Consider the following 18,263-nt stretch of genomic DNA (forward strand, 5'->3'; position numbering starts at 1 on the left):
ACACCCCCCATTTCCTTTAATTCCACCCCAAACCAGAGTGAGTCACAATGTAAGTTTAAATGGCAAATGAGCTGCAAAGTTAGTTTAGGTAGCTTGGGAAGTCAGTTCTAATTTCTGTAACTTTTTAGCCATTGCAAGAAGAAATAGGCAGACTTCACTGTGTTTTCTTTCATTTTTCAGTTGAACAACCTCTTTGACGTCAGTTATCTGTAAAATACAGCATACAATTTTATTGCTACTTTTGATGAAAGTAGACTTGCACTTAATCTCATTCTTCTAAGACACAGTTGAGGAGATTATTTGATATGTGTAAGGCAGACAATTTAAAATCCAGCTTCCATACCTCCAGTTATGAGGGAGGTGAGAAGCTGACTGAAGGAATGTAAATATAGAAATTGTTATAATGGACATATATTACTTGAAAGAGATGAACAGCCTGCAGAATTAGATTTGACAATCAAGAAAGGAAGGCAAAATTAAGGGATGAATCAATCAGTATGCATAAGGTGTTAAATCTCTTTGAAAGGAAGTACAAATAAAGAAGCTTCTTCTGTTTGTCCCCTTGTGAGGATTATTGTGGCCAGATTCATTCTGATATAAATGCAGGCTACTTTGCTGATGAAAACAGCCTGAAAAGGGCAAAAACTTCTTTTTTTGATAGTCCTTGTCACAGCAAGACAGGAGTTTTTTGGTGGAGGGGTTTAGTTGCATAATTTTGAGAAGATCTTTACTCATTTACCTAGTTAAAAGTATCACTTTATTATCTTAAAATATTATTTAAATAAATGGATTCAATACATTGACAATATGCGTTGCTCATATTCCATTTTATACCATGAAAGTCAAATAAGGTGGTTTCAAGCCATTTACAGTCAGTTACTACCATTCATGATTTTTGTATACATAAATGGCACATTCTAAGAAAGCAAACCTTCTTTGTTCTTATGTCTTCATGAAAATGTAGATTAATCCTCAGAAAAAAATTGTTGGTTCATTAGTGTGTAGTGTATTTGAAAATGAGTCTTCTTTTTATGGAAGTTCATTTTAAAATATGTTAAAAATTAAACTTGAATCAAACATTTGTGGAACTCTCAAGTTTGAACCTACTGATTAGATCACCTCTAACTGCCCACCCAGAGCTAACATTTGATGATTCTAGGAATCCAAATTATTCTAAGCATTGAAAGCTTTCATAATGGTATCCATTTTACAGATAAACTCTGTATGGCAGAAGAGACTGAGGCAAATTTCTCTATAGAAGGTCTCATCCATTATAGAGAAGAAACTGACCTGCTGTTTTCACACTGTTTGTTGATTCCTTCAACAGAAAGTTTTGGAGGATGGAACACGTCAGGATGTGTTGCACACAGAGATTCAGATGCAAGTGAGACAGTCTGCCTGTGTAACCACTTCACACACTTTGGAGTTCTGATGGTAAGGGAGGAATTTCTAAGCTCATTTTGACATGCTATAACTTTGGATGGCATACTCCTTTTTTGTACGTATTTTTAGATTATGTATTTTGGGAATTATTTCCTGATAGTTTTCATCTGTACCATGAATCTTAATTCTTAATAAAGAATCTAATTAGCAAAGATCACATATTAAAAATATGTGAAAGTAATTATAGAAAAGAACTTTCTCCCTTTTTTTCCTGTAGCATTAACAGTGATGATAAATAATCCCAGAAACAAGAAAATCCTCATGAAACTTTTTAATTAAGAGAGAAACAGAGTCAAAGAGATGGACGGGGAGACAAGTGGGAGGAGGGAGAGAAAGTTAAAGAAGAAAATGTTGGGTGTTACTAACATGGAAGGGAATTGTGAATAGTGTAATCAAAAAAATTTTTCTTATGTTGTCACTCATTCAATATATTTGAACGTTGCTTTGTACCTGGTACTGCACCGAGTGATCTCCCTCCTAGAGATTGCAGTTTGTTAGGACAGACTAGTGACTAGGGTTAGAATGCAGACTTCAGAGCTGCAAGAGAGATGATGGTTATGATGTTTCTGTCACTCTTAGGCCTCTATATCATTCTTTCCTTCCTTCTTCCATGCCCCTGTTTTATCTTATTAGCCAGCTTGCCAAACAGTTTTAGACAAAATTAGATTGCGTCAATGTGTTTTTCTTATCCCACCAAATTTTAAGACGCACCACGCATCCAGCGACTTCTTTGAACTCATCCATAGATTTATACCTTTCCCTTTTATCCAGTTTACCTGTGATTTTGCAAACACTTTTCTGGTCTCCAGGGTATGCTCTGGGTTGTAGCATAGCCTTTGTTTCTATTTGGTTTTCATAAAGGGACCAAACCACATTTGTTTTTTAATAGGAGATAGGAGTGATGTGAGCTGAGGCAATAAAGCTTTTCAAATTAGAATCACAGACGTCAGGTTTTGTTTATTCCCGCGTTTAAATCTTGCACCCTTCTTCCTGTGGGGACTGGGAGGAAGCCGTGAGGATCTGTGGGATGTAGTATTTGGCTCACGAATCTACTCAGCCTATGTAAATGGCCATTGTCATATGGCAACCCTGCAAGTTGTAATTTTCCTGACAATCAAATACATAAATGCTCTGCGGAATAAGAACAAGTCATTTAAAAAGGTGATAAATCATAGAAGACACCTTTTTAACTATCTAAAATACAAATATTTTCCTTTTGCCGTCAAAGCATGAAAATGAACAATTAACTATTGCATGTTTTCCTTAAGTAATTATAAAAGAAAATTCAGTTTCCTTCCATGTTCTCTTTTTTGCAAAAGTGATAGCAGGCATTCTTTCAAAGAACACTTATTTTTTGTGATTACTCATTCAGATATGTAAGCTTTAGCTTAATTCATTTAAATATTTCAACTATGTGCATGTTGTAAGTCTGGTATTAAATAAATAGATAACAGTAACAAAATTTACTCTTCAGAGATGATTTATATGAAGCCAGAGTTTGCCTGCCCACGACTTCATATGGCCAGTTCCTTCATATATTGTCTAAATTTTATTATGAGTTTGTAATTACGTATTATTTTTTCTGCTGCTATCTGATTGAATGGTTAATTTTATGTATGTATATATATATATATATATGTGAAGATAAGCATCATTCATGCTCTCTTTCCATTTTCTACCTTGTCTGTTTTTGTAATATTAAAAATTGCTGGTAGAAAATCTTTTCAGAACATACCCTTTTTGGTGATGTTCTCTTATCTTTTCAGTTTTTCCAGACCACCAAGACTTTGTTAAGAGTTTTTCTTGACTTAGAAACTCTTTATTCACTTGTATAAGATATTCCCAGAGTCTGCATTGTCCCATGACACATTCACCAGTTCACCATATGAGATGCTAAAACAATGCACCTCATACCTATAATTGTATCTTCTGGTCTACAAATATTTTAAGAATTTAATGTCTTCTGCTACATTTCTTTGTACTAAAACTGGCTTTCATGAAGATTAGTACATTTTCATATTGGCTATATCATAAAAGTTTTCATATTTTCATTCTCTAAAAGAACAAAACAACATGAAATTGTGTATAAATCTGTAAACAAATCCGTAAGCAGCCTTATTTAATTTCTATTTGAAATTCTGGATTTAATTGTGATTTGCAAGTCATAGGTTTTTCAAGAATTTGTGGCACATCACTTGGCAATCTCTCAAAACCATGATTCATCTCTCTGGGCTGATGAATCATTGGTTGAGGTAGCCTATCTGTGAGTCAAGTGGCACCAACTCAAACCCCATCCCATGTACCCTGGGTGCCCCGTGTTCTCCCAGTGTTTTAAGGGATTCCTGGGATAAGAAGATAGGGGGAGCCACCTCAGACTCTGAGCCTCTGCTTCTGCTGAATTCCATCACTTCGTGCATGGCTTGATGTTGCAGAGATACTGTACCTGTTCTTTACTGCATCAGTGAAACCTGAAACTAACCCACATTTCTTTATCACACACACACACACACACACACACACACACACACACACACACACAACTTACTCAAGGCCTGTGTGTGAGTAGCAGATTTTATTGGCATTTTGATGACAGTTAAAGACAGTTTACATATAGAAGGAAAAATCATAAACATTTTCTCCATAATTTAAAACCTGAAAGTTTACACTAGATATTCAATACATCCCTTCTCTAAGAACACTCCATTTTTGAACATCTACATAAAGGAGGTACCTTTCTCCTCCAACCAGGATTGAGTGATTGGTCTTACCTCAAGATTTATTCCTATCCCAATCCCCCATTTAAGGCGGAAAAGAAAGATTTTTCTACCAAGTCCAGACTTTGTAAGTCTCCCTTAGCACATTGAAATTAATACTTTATATTAATACACTGGAAAGTATTTACTTCTTTCCACTCCACAACAGCCCCAAATAATTTAAATTGTATCCTTTCAGTACTATAGGAATAAAAAAGTCTATGACCCCCAAAAGTCTTAATGGCATCTCAGTTATGAAAATAAAGACTGTCCCACCTCATACATACCAAGCATTGAAATAACCAGGGTTAGGAGCCTCCACACCACCCTTAGAGCCTGGCAGTCACAGCACCAGCACCAGCCTCTGGCTGAGCTCCTTGCTACCTGGCAAGGAACCTAAAGGCTTGAGGGTTTGGCCATATAGACTACTGTGGTCTCCATTTGAACTGGTGCCCCAAGCCCTGCAACTGTTAGGAATGGGCCTGATGGTTTATTATGCAAGGCAACCGTCTCCTCTCCAATTTCTGTTGAGGGTCCTGGTGGTTTTGATCTTCAGGTTATACCGGTATGCAGAAAGCTTGGGAAAGAAGGTAATGATGAAAAGCAATGTGTAACGACTTACAGAAGTAATGCTGCATTTTTTTCTTTTATTTATTGATCGAAAATAATATAATAAATGGAAATTTTAATATTGATTTACACTGTTGGTTTTAGCCCCTGAGAGTAAGCTGCTCTAATGTTAACAGTGAACTTTCTAGTGAAACAGAGAACCATTCTCATGAGAAGAGAGTTTCTTACAGCTGCTTCCCATGTTTTATGTAGGACCTTCCAAGAAGTGCCTCACAGTTAGATGCAAGAAACACTAAAGTCCTCACTTTCATCAGCTATATTGGGTGTGGAATATCTGCTATTTTTTCAGCAGCAACTCTCCTGACATATGTTGCTTTTGAGTAAGTATATTTTTAATCTGCCAAACCCATTGCTAACTGTTCCAAATGTGAATAAGAAAATTGCCTCGGCTTTGAAAAACATTTATACACTGTAGGGTGGTTGAACGTTAATGTTCATGTTTCTCATAAAATATATTATGTAACATGAATTTTCCAGCTATAGAATTTTAATTTATAATTGCTGTATTTCTATTTATAAAATGCATTCAAATCTGTTAGAAATGATTAACATTTAAGTAAGTAAAAATTATATAAGGTGCTTTCTGTATTGTAAAACATGAAAACGTTTGTTTTATAATCTTATAAAATTAGTCCTGAAACAATTTTTTTAAGATCCTTAACTCATTAAAAATCAAAAAGGTTCAAATAATTTAGGGAAATTATTTTTTAAGAAAAATGTCATTCTTACAACTCTAGAATTTTTCCTGGGTTAAAAAAAAATTCTGTTGAAGCCCAACTGGGAATTGTATAAACAATTGGAAATAATTTTGAAGTAAACTAATATTTTTAAAGTCTTTATAACTTGCCAAATACTCATAAATATCCTTAGCCCCTCCTTTTAGCAGAACCACATCAGAAAGGTGGTGCTACTTACCTCATTGCAGGGTTGTATAAGATACGAACTTATACAGGCCTGTGCTTAAAAGATTGACATACAGTATTAGTTCTCTCATAGATTCCTTTTTTAATTTTTTAGGAAATTGCGAAGGGATTATCCCTCCAAAATCTTGATGAACCTGAGCACAGCCCTGCTGTTCCTGAATCTCCTCTTCCTCCTAGATGGCTGGATCACCTCCTTCAATGTGGATGGACTTTGCATTGCTGTTGCAGTCCTGTTGCATTTCTTCCTTCTGGCAACCTTTACCTGGATGGGGCTAGAAGCAATTCACATGTACATTGCTCTAGTTAAAGTATTTAACACTTACATTCGCCGATACATTCTAAAATTCTGCATCATTGGCTGGGGTAAGCCTCTTAAAATGTTTTTGGTTTTGTTTTTCCCTCATGAAAATTGCCAGATTCTCATAGGAAAAAATCTTATTTAAAAAAAATAGTACCATTAAGAGGAACCTCAAAATTGTGAATGGCATGGATTAGATATACATAGCCTAAGGAAGGGACATCTTCACAACTTTATTTTTTAAAACTCATCAACAGCACTCACTATATACACGAGTAAAGGAAAAGCCCTCACTCCCTGAGTCACCACAGACTTATTTCCTGAGCCCAGAGCCAGCCCACCCAAGTCTGAAGAAGCAGCTGGCAGACAGTGGTGTCTTTTCCATGATGCTTTAAAATACAAAGGCCAGCTCAGACGGCTAGTTACACTCATCCCCAGACACATGCCTATGTCTTGGAAACCAGAGAAAGAATGTTATTCTTCCGTATGCAACCAGAATACTTATAGGATTATTGCCTTGAACTTTTTGAAATAACATGAGTCGTCAGTCAGACATAGGTGGTTGTATTAACCTGTTTGAGATCTTCTATTGTGCTCGCTTGTTTTTGCAGGCTTCATATTGAGCCACGCATTTTAGAGCTTTCTCACAGATCTGTTTCAGATGGAAATATAAGTGAGAGATATTTTCAAGACCTCAAAACCACCTCAGGAGGCAATAAGCACACTCTTCAGAGACCTGGGATGCCTGCCATAGCATTTCCCCACTGAAATATACATGGAAATACTTTATTCAATCTCTGGGGAGAGAAGGCTACAAAGACTTTATAGCCCCCTTGCTTTTCCTCCACTTTTTCTAAAGAGTTTTCTTTATATAGAAGGAGGCAAAATAGGCTGTAATGACCTTGTCTGCCTAAACTCTGCCAGTCTAACAGGGCTTAATTAATGAAACCACATTCACTAGTGCTAGATTTGATACAAATCAGGTTTAGTTTTCCAGTGAGTCCCACTAAGCAAACAGAATTTTATTTAAATATCTGTCATTTAAGAGTAGGTTTGGATTGTTGCCAGTTAGAGTTGGACATTGAACCCCAAGGAGGGGATTTTGTTGTTAACCAAGTTGCCATTTCTAAGAAGTTTGAATCTGGGATATGGAATGTTGGCTTGCTTGCATTTCTCTTCTTTTCATTTCTTTTCTTTACATTTCATTAGCAGTCTTATGAAGCAGTTTCAGATGCTTCAAAAGAGTTTGTGTCATGGTGTTTTTGTAACAGGTTTGCCTGCCTTAGTGGTGTCAGTTGTTCTAGCAAGCAGAAACAACAATGAAGTCTATGGAAAAGAAAGTTATGGGAAAGAAAAAGGTGATGAATTGTAAGTAATAAAAACTTTTTGTGATGGGTAGATATCCTTTGTTTCCTGAAGTTTAGCATTAATTTCCATGCCAATAACAAGGCTTTCATTTTAAAAGGTTGATGTTTATTCGCATGACTGCTAAAATCTCTGCTACACCACAGATTAATTCAGTTGAATGCCCTGAAATGTTTGAGACACTTTTTCATATTAACATTGTACTCTGTCATATGGAGGAATTGAGAAAATGCCTAAGACAGTTTTTTAGCCTCAGAAGACCCATTCTATTTCAGAAGATTTCATAACACTCTCACCTCCTCAAACCCACCCACATCTTCAAGAGAGTTAAATAGCAGTATCAGACAGAGAGTGAATGATTCATTGCCAATGGGAGTGTTATGTAGAAATTTAGAGAATGGAGAAATCAGCATGTTCTTAAACAATTTTGAAAGTTCTCTTCAGATTGTGAGATCATTGAGATTAAGGGTTTTATATTGTTCAGTTTGGGCAGTTACCGATCTCCTATTTTATTAATCCACCATGGGTACTCAATAAATATATGTTGATTGAAAAAATTACTGAATGAATAAAGAGCCTATTTCTGAAATGGGACCCATGATGCCACATATCTATGCATATCTCATGGATGGATAACATTTACATCGGCTGGGCGCAGTGGCTTACACCTATAATCCCAGCACTTTAGGAGGCCAAGCTGGGTATATCACCTGAGGTCAGAAGTTCGAGATCAGCCTGGCCAACATGGCGAAACCCCATCTCTATTAAAAATACAAAAATTAGCTGGGCATGGTGGTGCATAGCTATAATCCCAGCTACTACTCGGAAGGCTGAGGCAGGAGAATCATTTGAATCTGGGAGGCGGAAGTTGCAGTGAGCCAAGATTGCGCCATGCACTCCAGCCTGGGCAACAGAGTGAGACTCCATCTAAAAAAAAAAAAAAAAAAAAAACCCACTTACATCCAATCACTTATCCAATCTCTGTCCCATTTCTTCACAGTCTTCCCTTCTCTTATATTTGTAAAGCGGCACTCAAAAGACCCCACAAGAACGAGGGAAAAATAATGGGGCTAGGTGAGGAATTCCAGAATTTTAGAAGAACTTCTGTGTGTAAAAGAAACGTTAGCTCTAGGGACAAGCAACATTATTCCAGGGACATTTATAACAACATACATTAAAAGTAGAAATCAATAAATAATTTCTAAATAAGAGAATTTTAGAAGTATGTTCATCAACTCATACAGAACTTTAAAGTACCATTTAGTAAACTGCTATACCATTAGGTAATTTCATTTATTGATAATTTACTGTATGCCAGAATCACATTAGTTTCCAGAATTCAAAGATGTGCAGGACAGCTTTTGCCTTTGTGGAGGTTATGTTCCAACATGGAAGATATGGCCCAGAATAATAACCATTTGTGCTAGAATTTCAAGATGAATTCAGTTGCTTTAAATCATTTATTCAATTTTTGAGGTGTCTTAGGAATTCCTGTAGTGTCGATTAGGCACTAGGACATCTACAAATTATATTATTTGACAACTTTGCATATAGTACAGTTTTAAAATTTCTTTAATCTACTATCCAATGTATATAAGTACCAAGTATCTTCTTCTCCATCTCACTGGGATATTTTGTAATCATTGTAAGCTACGTAATTGTGCATGACAAGCATCTGTATATTAATCTCAATTATAATAAGGTCTTGCCTCATGTACAGCAATGATATTAGTAGTAATTATTTTGCCACAGTAACAAACTCACAACTAGTTGTGACTTAAGTGAGTAGGAGTTTACTCTTTGCACATGACAAGAAACATGGTAGTGGCAATCACTGGCATGGATTTTGTGGCTAAAAATGTCAGGGCCAACAACTCTGCAGCAGGCTTGACCTCTCTGTCATTGGACAGAAGATGCTGGCTGCAGCTCCATAGCTCACTTGCACGTTTGAAGCAGGAAGAAGGAATAAGGGCCTTGCCAGTTGAGTCTACCACTAATAGCTCCTCCAAAAATCCTTTGGCAGACTTCTACTTCCATATCACTTTGTAAAACGATGTCATACAGCCACTCCTTAAATACAAAGGAGACCAAAAATTAGTTTTTAAATTTCCCATTCTCAGTGTACAGGCACCCAAAAGAAAAGGAGGTTAGACATGGCTTGGAGCGAGTCAACCAAGAGTGTTTTCATATCAACTCAGAAATCAGGAAGCAACCTTGTCTTCTTTGTAATATTGGCTTACCTAGATATTAAGACAATGGCCATCCAAAAACAAATGAACAAAAGACCTATGAAGAGATTGAAGAAGAAACTGAGGTCCAAGGAAGTAAAGTGGCTTTCTAAAGACATTTGAGAGGAAAATATGCAGTAGCCCAAACTAAGCTGAGAAAAGTCTTAGGTAAACAGGACATGGTAATAAATCTTTTTTTCTTTCTCATTTCTTCTTTTTTAAGCTGTTGGATTCAAGATCCAGTCATATTTTATGTGACCTGTGCTGGGTATTTTGGAGTCATGTTTTTTCTGAACATTGCCATGTTCATTGTGGTAATGGTGCAGATCTGTGGGAGGAATGGCAAGAGAAGCAACCGGACCCTGAGAGAAGAAGTGTTAAGGAACCTGCGCAGTGTGGTTAGCTTGACCTTTCTGTTGGGCATGACATGGGGTTTTGCGTTCTTTGCCTGGGGACCCTTAAATATCCCCTTCATGTACCTCTTCTCCATCTTCAATTCATTACAAGGTAAGATAAATTGTACATGAATAGTCTCTGCTTTCTAATTTTGTCATACTTGCAAGCAGCTTCACTTTTGGACAGATGCCATGTTAAGTTTCTGTGTCACTATTTCAAGTGCTGAATATAGTTCCATGTGCAGTGTGGTCACTTGTTAAAATGGTCTTGAATAGATAAATGAGGTAGAATGTTAGTTTTTGCCTTTTTATCAGTGGTATATCCCAAGCACCTAGAACACTGTACCTGGCAGATAGTAGGTACTCCATAAATGCATATTATTTCATGAATGAATACGGAGCAAGGGAAGTATCTAGCTGAGAACCAAATGGGGAGTTTAAAGGGATGCACAGACAAGTTACCTTCTTCACAGTTTTGCTGAATGTTGGTCCTCTTCATACATCCTGTCCCCTGTAGATTTACCGTTGATGGCGAGAAGAATTTTTAGACTCTATGTAAGAACAGTAGCAGTTCATCTTGATTTTTTGGGTCCTTTGATTTCAGAATAAATACCAACACTGTAGTTCAGAAACTTTTATCTTTTTATGAGAAATATTGAACTTTTCACAGTTAGTTCAACAATTGAACAAACATTTGTCAATGGTCTGCTTTGCATAAAAATACCAGGCTTCCTTCAAAGAGCTTGCAGTCATACCTCTTATTCCATAATACACACCATAGTATACTCTATAATAAATTTAACTTTTAAGCTTAAGGGAATATAAATTGTCTTTTTAGATCATTAAATGGCATTCTTTAAGATTTTGAATATACCCTGTACTGTTGATGAAACTCCTTAGTGTGCAGAAGCACCATGAGGCCAACACTCCAAAAGAAATTAGAATGCTTGGAATGTTTCTGAGTAGAGCAGTGCAGATGGCTTAACTGAAGCTATTGGTCTTGCAGTTGTAGATGTTTGGGGAAGAAATTGCTGAATATATCTGAGCTGGGGTGGAAAGCAGATTTGTATTACTCACCAAATGAGGTGCCAAGGTGGGTACTCCCTGCAAGTGTGTTTTAAGAAAGTCTGTACTTATCTGCAGGGGAGAGTTGGTTACTGCTTATCTCCCATGCTCTTCCACTAGCTTGTGAAGTGCAAAAAAAAATTGTCACATGGTAGATGCTTAATGATTGGTAAATTAATGGATTGCTAGATGGAGAAAGAGGCTTTGGGGATGGCCTATTCCAATCTGAGATGCCTCTGGCATAAATATGTATTAACTAGTTCAGCAAATTTTATTCAGGTTCATTGTCTTATAACAAAGGAAGTATGTAGGCTCATTATCTTTAGTCCATAGAATAAGCCTCAAGTGCAACTCCAAAAATGGGAAAATGAGTATGTAGCATATAAATACATCTTTATTGGGGTCTAGCTTTATAAAGTGAGTATTCCTCTATTTAATCTCTTCTATAATATACAACATAAAAGTGCCTAAATAAATATTGACAAAAGTATCCATTAACATTAGAAATTCCATGGTTTTATATTTCAGGATTGTATATAAAAGGCACATTGATCTGCCAGCCCAGCCTTGGTTTTGCTTTTAGAATTTCCTGGCAGTTTCAGTAACCTTCAACAGCTACAGTTGTCTGTTCAGCTCTGTTTCCATTAATGAGAATTGGGATGTTTTATTTTTCCCAGCATGGGTCCCCTGTCAGGAGGGAAAAATGTTGCAAACCATCATCAACTCAGTGTTCTTCATAAATCACTGACTTTTAAGACTAATTTTAAATCATATAAATTCAGAACAGATTTCAGCACATTTAATTATATTAAAACACCTCCCAAAAAGAAAATTTAAATTAAAAGGCAGTGATACAGAGCACATGAGTCTACCAACAATTGCTTGCTGCCCAGGCTTGTGCCAAAACTTCTTAGGATGCTATGGAAATTTACTTAATGGTTTTTATTGTTGAGTCATTTTCAGAACCTTCCAAGAGAGGCTTTGTTGTTAGCAGTGTATGCTTCGTTAAAAGAAGCATGTAGAATTTAGACAGCTTAAAGAAATGATTCAGCGATGCAAAATGAACTCAGGTAGTAAGGAGGCAAACTACATTATGTCTAATTTTTTCTCTTTTTGATACTTGTCATTCTGGCAAAAATCATGATGTGGTCCCTCTGCCTCATGGAATTTATATTCTAGTAGGGGAGACAGGTTAATTAAATATATTGCTCTATAAAAATTACCTTGTGACGTCGAGAATGTGTTACAAAAAAACATGATATCTAAGCTGAAATCAGGAGGATCGACAGGAATTAACTAGGTGAAAGATGGGAGTAAGAGTAGGAAGAATAATATTTGAGATAGTGGGCATTTCATGTGCAAAAAATTTGCTATAGTTGATGATTACAGTGTATATTCAAGGTATTAAAAGAAAACTCATATATCCTGAGAACAACAAAAGTGCAGGATAGTGACAAAGCAGAGAGGCACAACAGAGAGGCAAGGACTAGACCAGAAGGCTCTGTATTTCAATCTTTATAAACACAATAGGAAGTCTTTGAAAGGTGGAGTGACATGATTGGATGTGCACTTTGTAAAGATAAAGCTGGACCTAATGTGGTGAATGGATTAGAGCTGCCCAGTAGGGTCTGTAGGGCGAGCAGGTAGGAGGAGACTCTCAGTGTTTGGGGAAAAGTTGGTCCAGTATTTTAGACTGTGGTGGGGATGGGAGAGCTAGAGAGATGTGCACAGAACCAAGGGAAATTTAGGAAGCATGCTGCTACAAAATACTCATCATTGATTTGCTCATTAAACTCTTACTTTTCTAGAATGATTCGAGTAAGAAGTCTTCTTGTTAATACAATATTATAGTTAATGGATGCCTATCATTACAATATTTAACAATGGCTAAAGCTTTAGAATGCAGAGCAACATCCTGAAAGCTAAAACTATGCTAAACATATTTTAGTCCCTTTTAGATTTAGCTTGCAGGGGGGCACCTTAAAGTCAGCAGGGTCACCATGTAATGTTATGGAGGCGGGATGTGTGGGACCATGTGTTTGAGCTGGGTCTGCTGTGGTGTCAGGGCATGTATTAGTTCATTTTCACACTGCTGATAAACATATACCGGAGACTGGGCAATTTACAAAACAAAGAGCTTTAATTGGACTTACAGTTCCACATGGCTGGGGAAGCCTCACAATCATGGCGGGAAGCAAGAAGGGGCAAATCACATCTTATGTAGATGGCGGTAGGCAAAGAGAGAGTTTGTGCAGAAAAACTCCCATTTTTAAATGCATTAGATCTTGTGAGATTCATTTACTATCACGGGAACAGCCCAGGAAAGACTTGCCCCCATAATTCAATCACCTTCCACTGGGTTCCTCCCATGATGCGTGGGAATTGTGGGAGTTACAATTCAAGATGAGATTTGGGTGGGAACACAGCCAAACCATATTATTCCACCCCTGGCCCCTCCCAGATCTCACGTCCTCACATTTCAAAACCAATTATGCCTTCCCAACAGTCCCCCAAAGTCTTAACTCATTTCAGCATTAACTCAAAGTCCACAGTCCTACGTCTCGTCTGAGACAAGGCAAGTCCCTTCCACCTGTGAGCCTGTAAAATCAAAAGCAAGTTAATTACTTCCTAGATACAATGGGGGTACAGGCATTGAGTAAATACTGCTGTTGCAGTGGGAGAAATTGGCCAAAATAAAGGGGCTACAGGCCCAGTGCAAGTCCATAATCCAGCAGGGCAGTCATATCTTAAGATTCCAAAATCATCTTCTTCGACTCCATATCTCACATCTGGGTCACACTGATGCAAGAGGTGGGTTCCCATGGTCTTGGGCAGCTCCATCCTTGTGGCTTTGCAGGGTATAGCCTCCCTCACAGCTGCTTTCACAGGCTGACATTGAGTGTCTGTGACTTTTCCAGGCACACAGTGCAAGCTGTTGGTGGATCTACCATTCTGGGATCTGGAAGATGGTGGCCCTCTTCTCACAGCTCCACTAGTTGGCACCCCAGTAGGGACTCTGTGTGGGGCCCAGACCACACATTTCCCTCTGTACTGCCCTAGCAGAGGTTCTCCGTGAGGGCCTCACCCCTGCAGCAAACTTTTGTCTGGGAATCCAAGCATTTCATCTTCTGAAATCTAGGCGGAGGTTCCCAAACCTCAATTCTTGACTTCTGTGCACCCACAGGCTCAACACCATATGGAAGCTGCCAAGGCTTGGGGCTTCCATCCACCCTCTGAAGCAACAGCCTGAGCTGTACCTTGGACTCTTAGTGGCGGCTGGATCAGTTGGGACACAGGTCACCAAGTCCCTAGACTGTACACAGCATGGGGACTCTGAGCCTGACCCAGGAAACCACTTTTTCCTCCTAGGCCTCCAGGCCTGTGATGGGAAGGGCTACTGCAAAGATCTCTGACATGATCTGGAGACATTTTCACCATTGTCTTGATGTTTAACATTTGGCTACTCATTATGTATGCAAATTTCTGCAGCTGGCTTAAATTTCACCTCAGAAAATGGCATTATCTTTTCTATAGCATTGTCAGGCTGCAAATTTTCCAAACTTTAATGCTCTGTTTCCCTTTTGAAACTGAATGGTTTTAACAGCACTCAGGTCACCTGTTGAATGTTTTGTTGCTTAGAAATTTCTTCTACCAGATACCCTAAATCATCTCTCTCAAGTTCAAAGTTCCACATATCTCTAGGGTGGGATCAAAATGCCGCCAGACTCTTTGCTAAAACACAGCAAGAGTCACCTTTGCCCCAGTTCTCAACAAGTTCCTCATCTCCATCTGAGACCACCTCAGCCTTGACCTTATTGTCCATATCACTATCAACATTTTTATCAAAGCCATTAAGTAAGTCTCTAGGAAGTTTCAAACTTTCCCACATTTTCCTGTCTTCTTCTGAGCCCTCCAAACTGTTCCAACCTCTGCCTGTTACCCAGTTCCCAAGTTGCGTCCACATTTTTGGGTATCTTTTCAGCAGCACCATACTTCTGGTACCAATTTACTGTATTAGGCTGTTTTTACACTGCTGATAAACACATACCCAAAACTGGGCCATTTATAAAAGAAAGAGGTTTAATTGCACTTACAGTTCCATGTGACTGGGGAAGCCTCACAATCAGGGCGGAGGGCAAGAAGGAGGAAATGACATCTTATGTGGATGGCAGCAGGCAAAGAGAGAGCTTGTAAAGAAAAACTCCCATTTTTAAAATCATCAGGTCTTGTGAGACTCATTCACTATCACGAGAGCAGCCCCGGAAAAACCTGCACCTATAATTCAATCATCTCCTACCGGGTTCCTCCCATGGTGTGTGAGAATTGTGGGAGTTACAATTCAAGATGAGATTTGGGTGGGGACACAGCCAAACCATATCAGGACATATACATCCAAGGAATGACTTTTGATAGATTTCTTGTCACATTTGTTTATTTCTTCAAAACTTTGGCTCAAGCATGTTAAAAACTCCATTTAATCTTTCAGGATTTTTGGAAATATATGAAGGGGTATGTGTTTATAAACACATATACATGTGTAATTATATGGGTACTCACATAAATTTGAAGAGTCTATATATAAAATTTTATATATGCTTTATTTTTATTTTTTATTTGTTTTATATTTTTATTTCTAGCATGTATTTTTATTTTTATGTACACTTATAACTGTATAATTTAATTGCCAAAAATTATGTTAAATGGGTATCCGAAAATTGTTACTATCTGTTTGATTATAAAAATTTTACCTACTTAAATAAGCAAATGACATCATGAATTGAATCAAGGCTGAAACCAAATTTAGTATTTTCTAATTATCCACAGGATAATGCTTTGGTCTTTTAATTTTACCAACAGTATTAGTTTTCACACTGCTATATAGAACTTCCTTGAGACTGGGTAATTTATAAAGGGAAGAGGTTTAATTGACTCGCAGTTCCATATGGCTGGGGAGGCCTCGGGAAACTTACAATCATGGCGGAATGGGGAGCAGGCACATCTTACATGGTGGCAGGCAAGAGAGAGCATGTGAAGGAGGAGCTGCCAAACACTTATAAAACCATTAAATCTCATGAGAACTCACTATCACAAGAATAGCATGGGGGAACCATCCCCATGATCCAGTCACCTCTCATCAGTTCCCTCCATTGACATTTGGGGATTATGGGGATTACAATTCAAGATGAGATTTGGGTGGGGACACAGAGCCAAACCATATCACCTACTTAATTTGATTAAGTTAGAGTAAACATTTTGTTGATGTTTTTCCTGCAAAAATTAAAAGATAAGTGTACCTTCTCTTAACACAGTTGAATTACATGTCTATCTGCTTTTGCTATTTTTGCTGTTTTCCAGGATAAAACAGGCATATCACTGTATTGAAATTTTAAATTTTTTCTAAAGAATACAAGCAGAAAATTTTGTGGTATACAAATTGCTATGCAGCAGAGAATATTCTATTTCCATTCAAAAAAGAGCTGTTACTAACTATACATTAAATGAGTAGAGGATAGTTTAATCTCTTACCCTTATTCAATGTTAAGTAATTTAGAGAAATGCATATTATTATTATAGTATTGGTAAACTAAGAAAATTAAGTCAAAGTATGAGGTGAAATATGCTAAATGTCAATGAAGTGTCCCTTGCCACTGGAGGCTGAGGTTAGGAGCCTCATGAAAGTTGAGCTGTTACATAATCACATGTATAATACACATATTGAATTGGTGCCAAGGTAAAGAGATGACCTACCAATTCAGTCCCTCACAAGTGAAACATCAGGTTGGCCGAGACATTACACGCTGCAAGGAAATAAATTACTCACTCTTTGGCAGGGCATTTTGTGCCACAGAGAAATAATTTTCTAAAGGGCACCTTGGTAGTATGAAAGGAGGATTTAAGAAGTTTCCAGAGAGAGCCATAAACCCTTGAAGATCCCCAGCCCCATAGCCAGCTGACTGTGTCTGTGTGACAACTGAAAACAGGAGCTGTTTAAAGATTTGGACACAGGCTACTAAGGATGCTCAGAGGTCATCTAGACTAATTTGGTCAAAAATCAGTGGTACGTAGAGTGTGTGGCCACTTCTTCTCAAATATCTGCTGTTACTAGTTCTTGACCAATTTTTCCCACCAAAACTCCAGAACTGATCAGGTGTAGTGGCTCACGCCTATAATACCAGTGCTCTGGGAGACCAAGGCAGGAGGGTTTCGTGAGACCAGGAGTTCAAGACCATCCTGGGCAACATGGTGATACCCCATCTTTACAAAAATAAAAATAGAAAAAGTAGGTGTAGTGGTGTGCCTGTATTCCTAGTTACTCAGGAGGCTGAGGCAAAACGATTGCTCGAGCCCAGAAGTTCAAGGTTACAGTGATTTATAATCATGTTACTGTACTCCAGCCTGGGTGAGAGAGTGAGACCGTGTCTCAGGGGAAAAAAAAAAACGAGAACAAAAAACCTGCCAGAGTATGTTATGCTCATGACCTGATTAAAACACCAGTCATTACTACCCACTCTAATGCCATCTCACATCCTTGAAGTTATCTATATCTGCAGTCTTCCCTTTAATTGTATTTCTGGATATTTATTATCCAAGGGAAGAAAAAGTCAACTTAGAATATTTATCCAGTTTTATTGATGATAATTCTGCTGAAAGTGTCAGTGGCCTTTAGTTGTTGAAGAACTCTAAGAGATGAGGACCCAAGGTTGTCTGTTTCCCCCCACTCTACCTAGATGCTTCAAAGCGACTTTTTAGAGCACCAAGTAAATGACAATATGCATTGCCTCGAATTTTACTGTATAGTAGTATCCAAGGAAACTCTTTCTAGAAATTCTTTAACTTTTGATAACCAGAAAGATGTGAGAACATCCCTTTGGCTACTGATTTTACATTTGCCCCCAGAAAGCCATGGATCATAGCCTGAAACAAGCAAAAGGAATGAGTTCTATGTGGGAGCCAAATTTCTAGCCTAAATATCTAAGTGTATCTTTTTCCCCCTGAATAGTTAAATAGCTCTAACAAGACCAAGGTTAAACACAACCCCATATAGTCTACAGTAAATATAATGCCAATACTTAGAAATAGGTGTATTATTATTTTTCAAACATGCTACTTGATTGTGTTCTCTGGTAGATGAAAGGATTTGATATCAAAAGTTAAATTCACTA

The 18,263-nt window shown here is 37.7% G+C and overlaps 1 protein-coding gene across 10 annotated transcripts in view; it reads left to right on the forward strand.

Annotated features, from left to right (window-relative positions):
* Window positions 1-18,263, forward strand: part of ADGRG6 (adhesion G protein-coupled receptor G6) — a 140,903-nt gene that overhangs the window by 107,183 nt on the left and 15,457 nt on the right. For all 10 annotated transcript variants that reach the window (XM_004044767.5, XM_055389814.2, XM_004044769.5 and 7 more), the window contains 5 exons: window positions 1,328-1,434; window positions 5,019-5,146; window positions 5,844-6,112; window positions 7,319-7,415; window positions 9,864-10,147. In XM_004044767.5, coding sequence (XP_004044815.3) covers window positions 1,328-1,434; window positions 5,019-5,146; window positions 5,844-6,112; window positions 7,319-7,415; window positions 9,864-10,147 — 885 coding nt within the window. The remainder of the gene's footprint in view (window positions 1-1,327; window positions 1,435-5,018; window positions 5,147-5,843; window positions 6,113-7,318; window positions 7,416-9,863; window positions 10,148-18,263) is intronic.

The sequence above is a fragment of the Gorilla gorilla genome, chromosome 5, assembly GCF_029281585.2.
Source record: "Gorilla gorilla gorilla isolate KB3781 chromosome 5, NHGRI_mGorGor1-v2.1_pri, whole genome shotgun sequence".
Classification (NCBI taxonomy): Eukaryota; Metazoa; Chordata; class Mammalia; order Primates; family Hominidae; genus Gorilla; species Gorilla gorilla.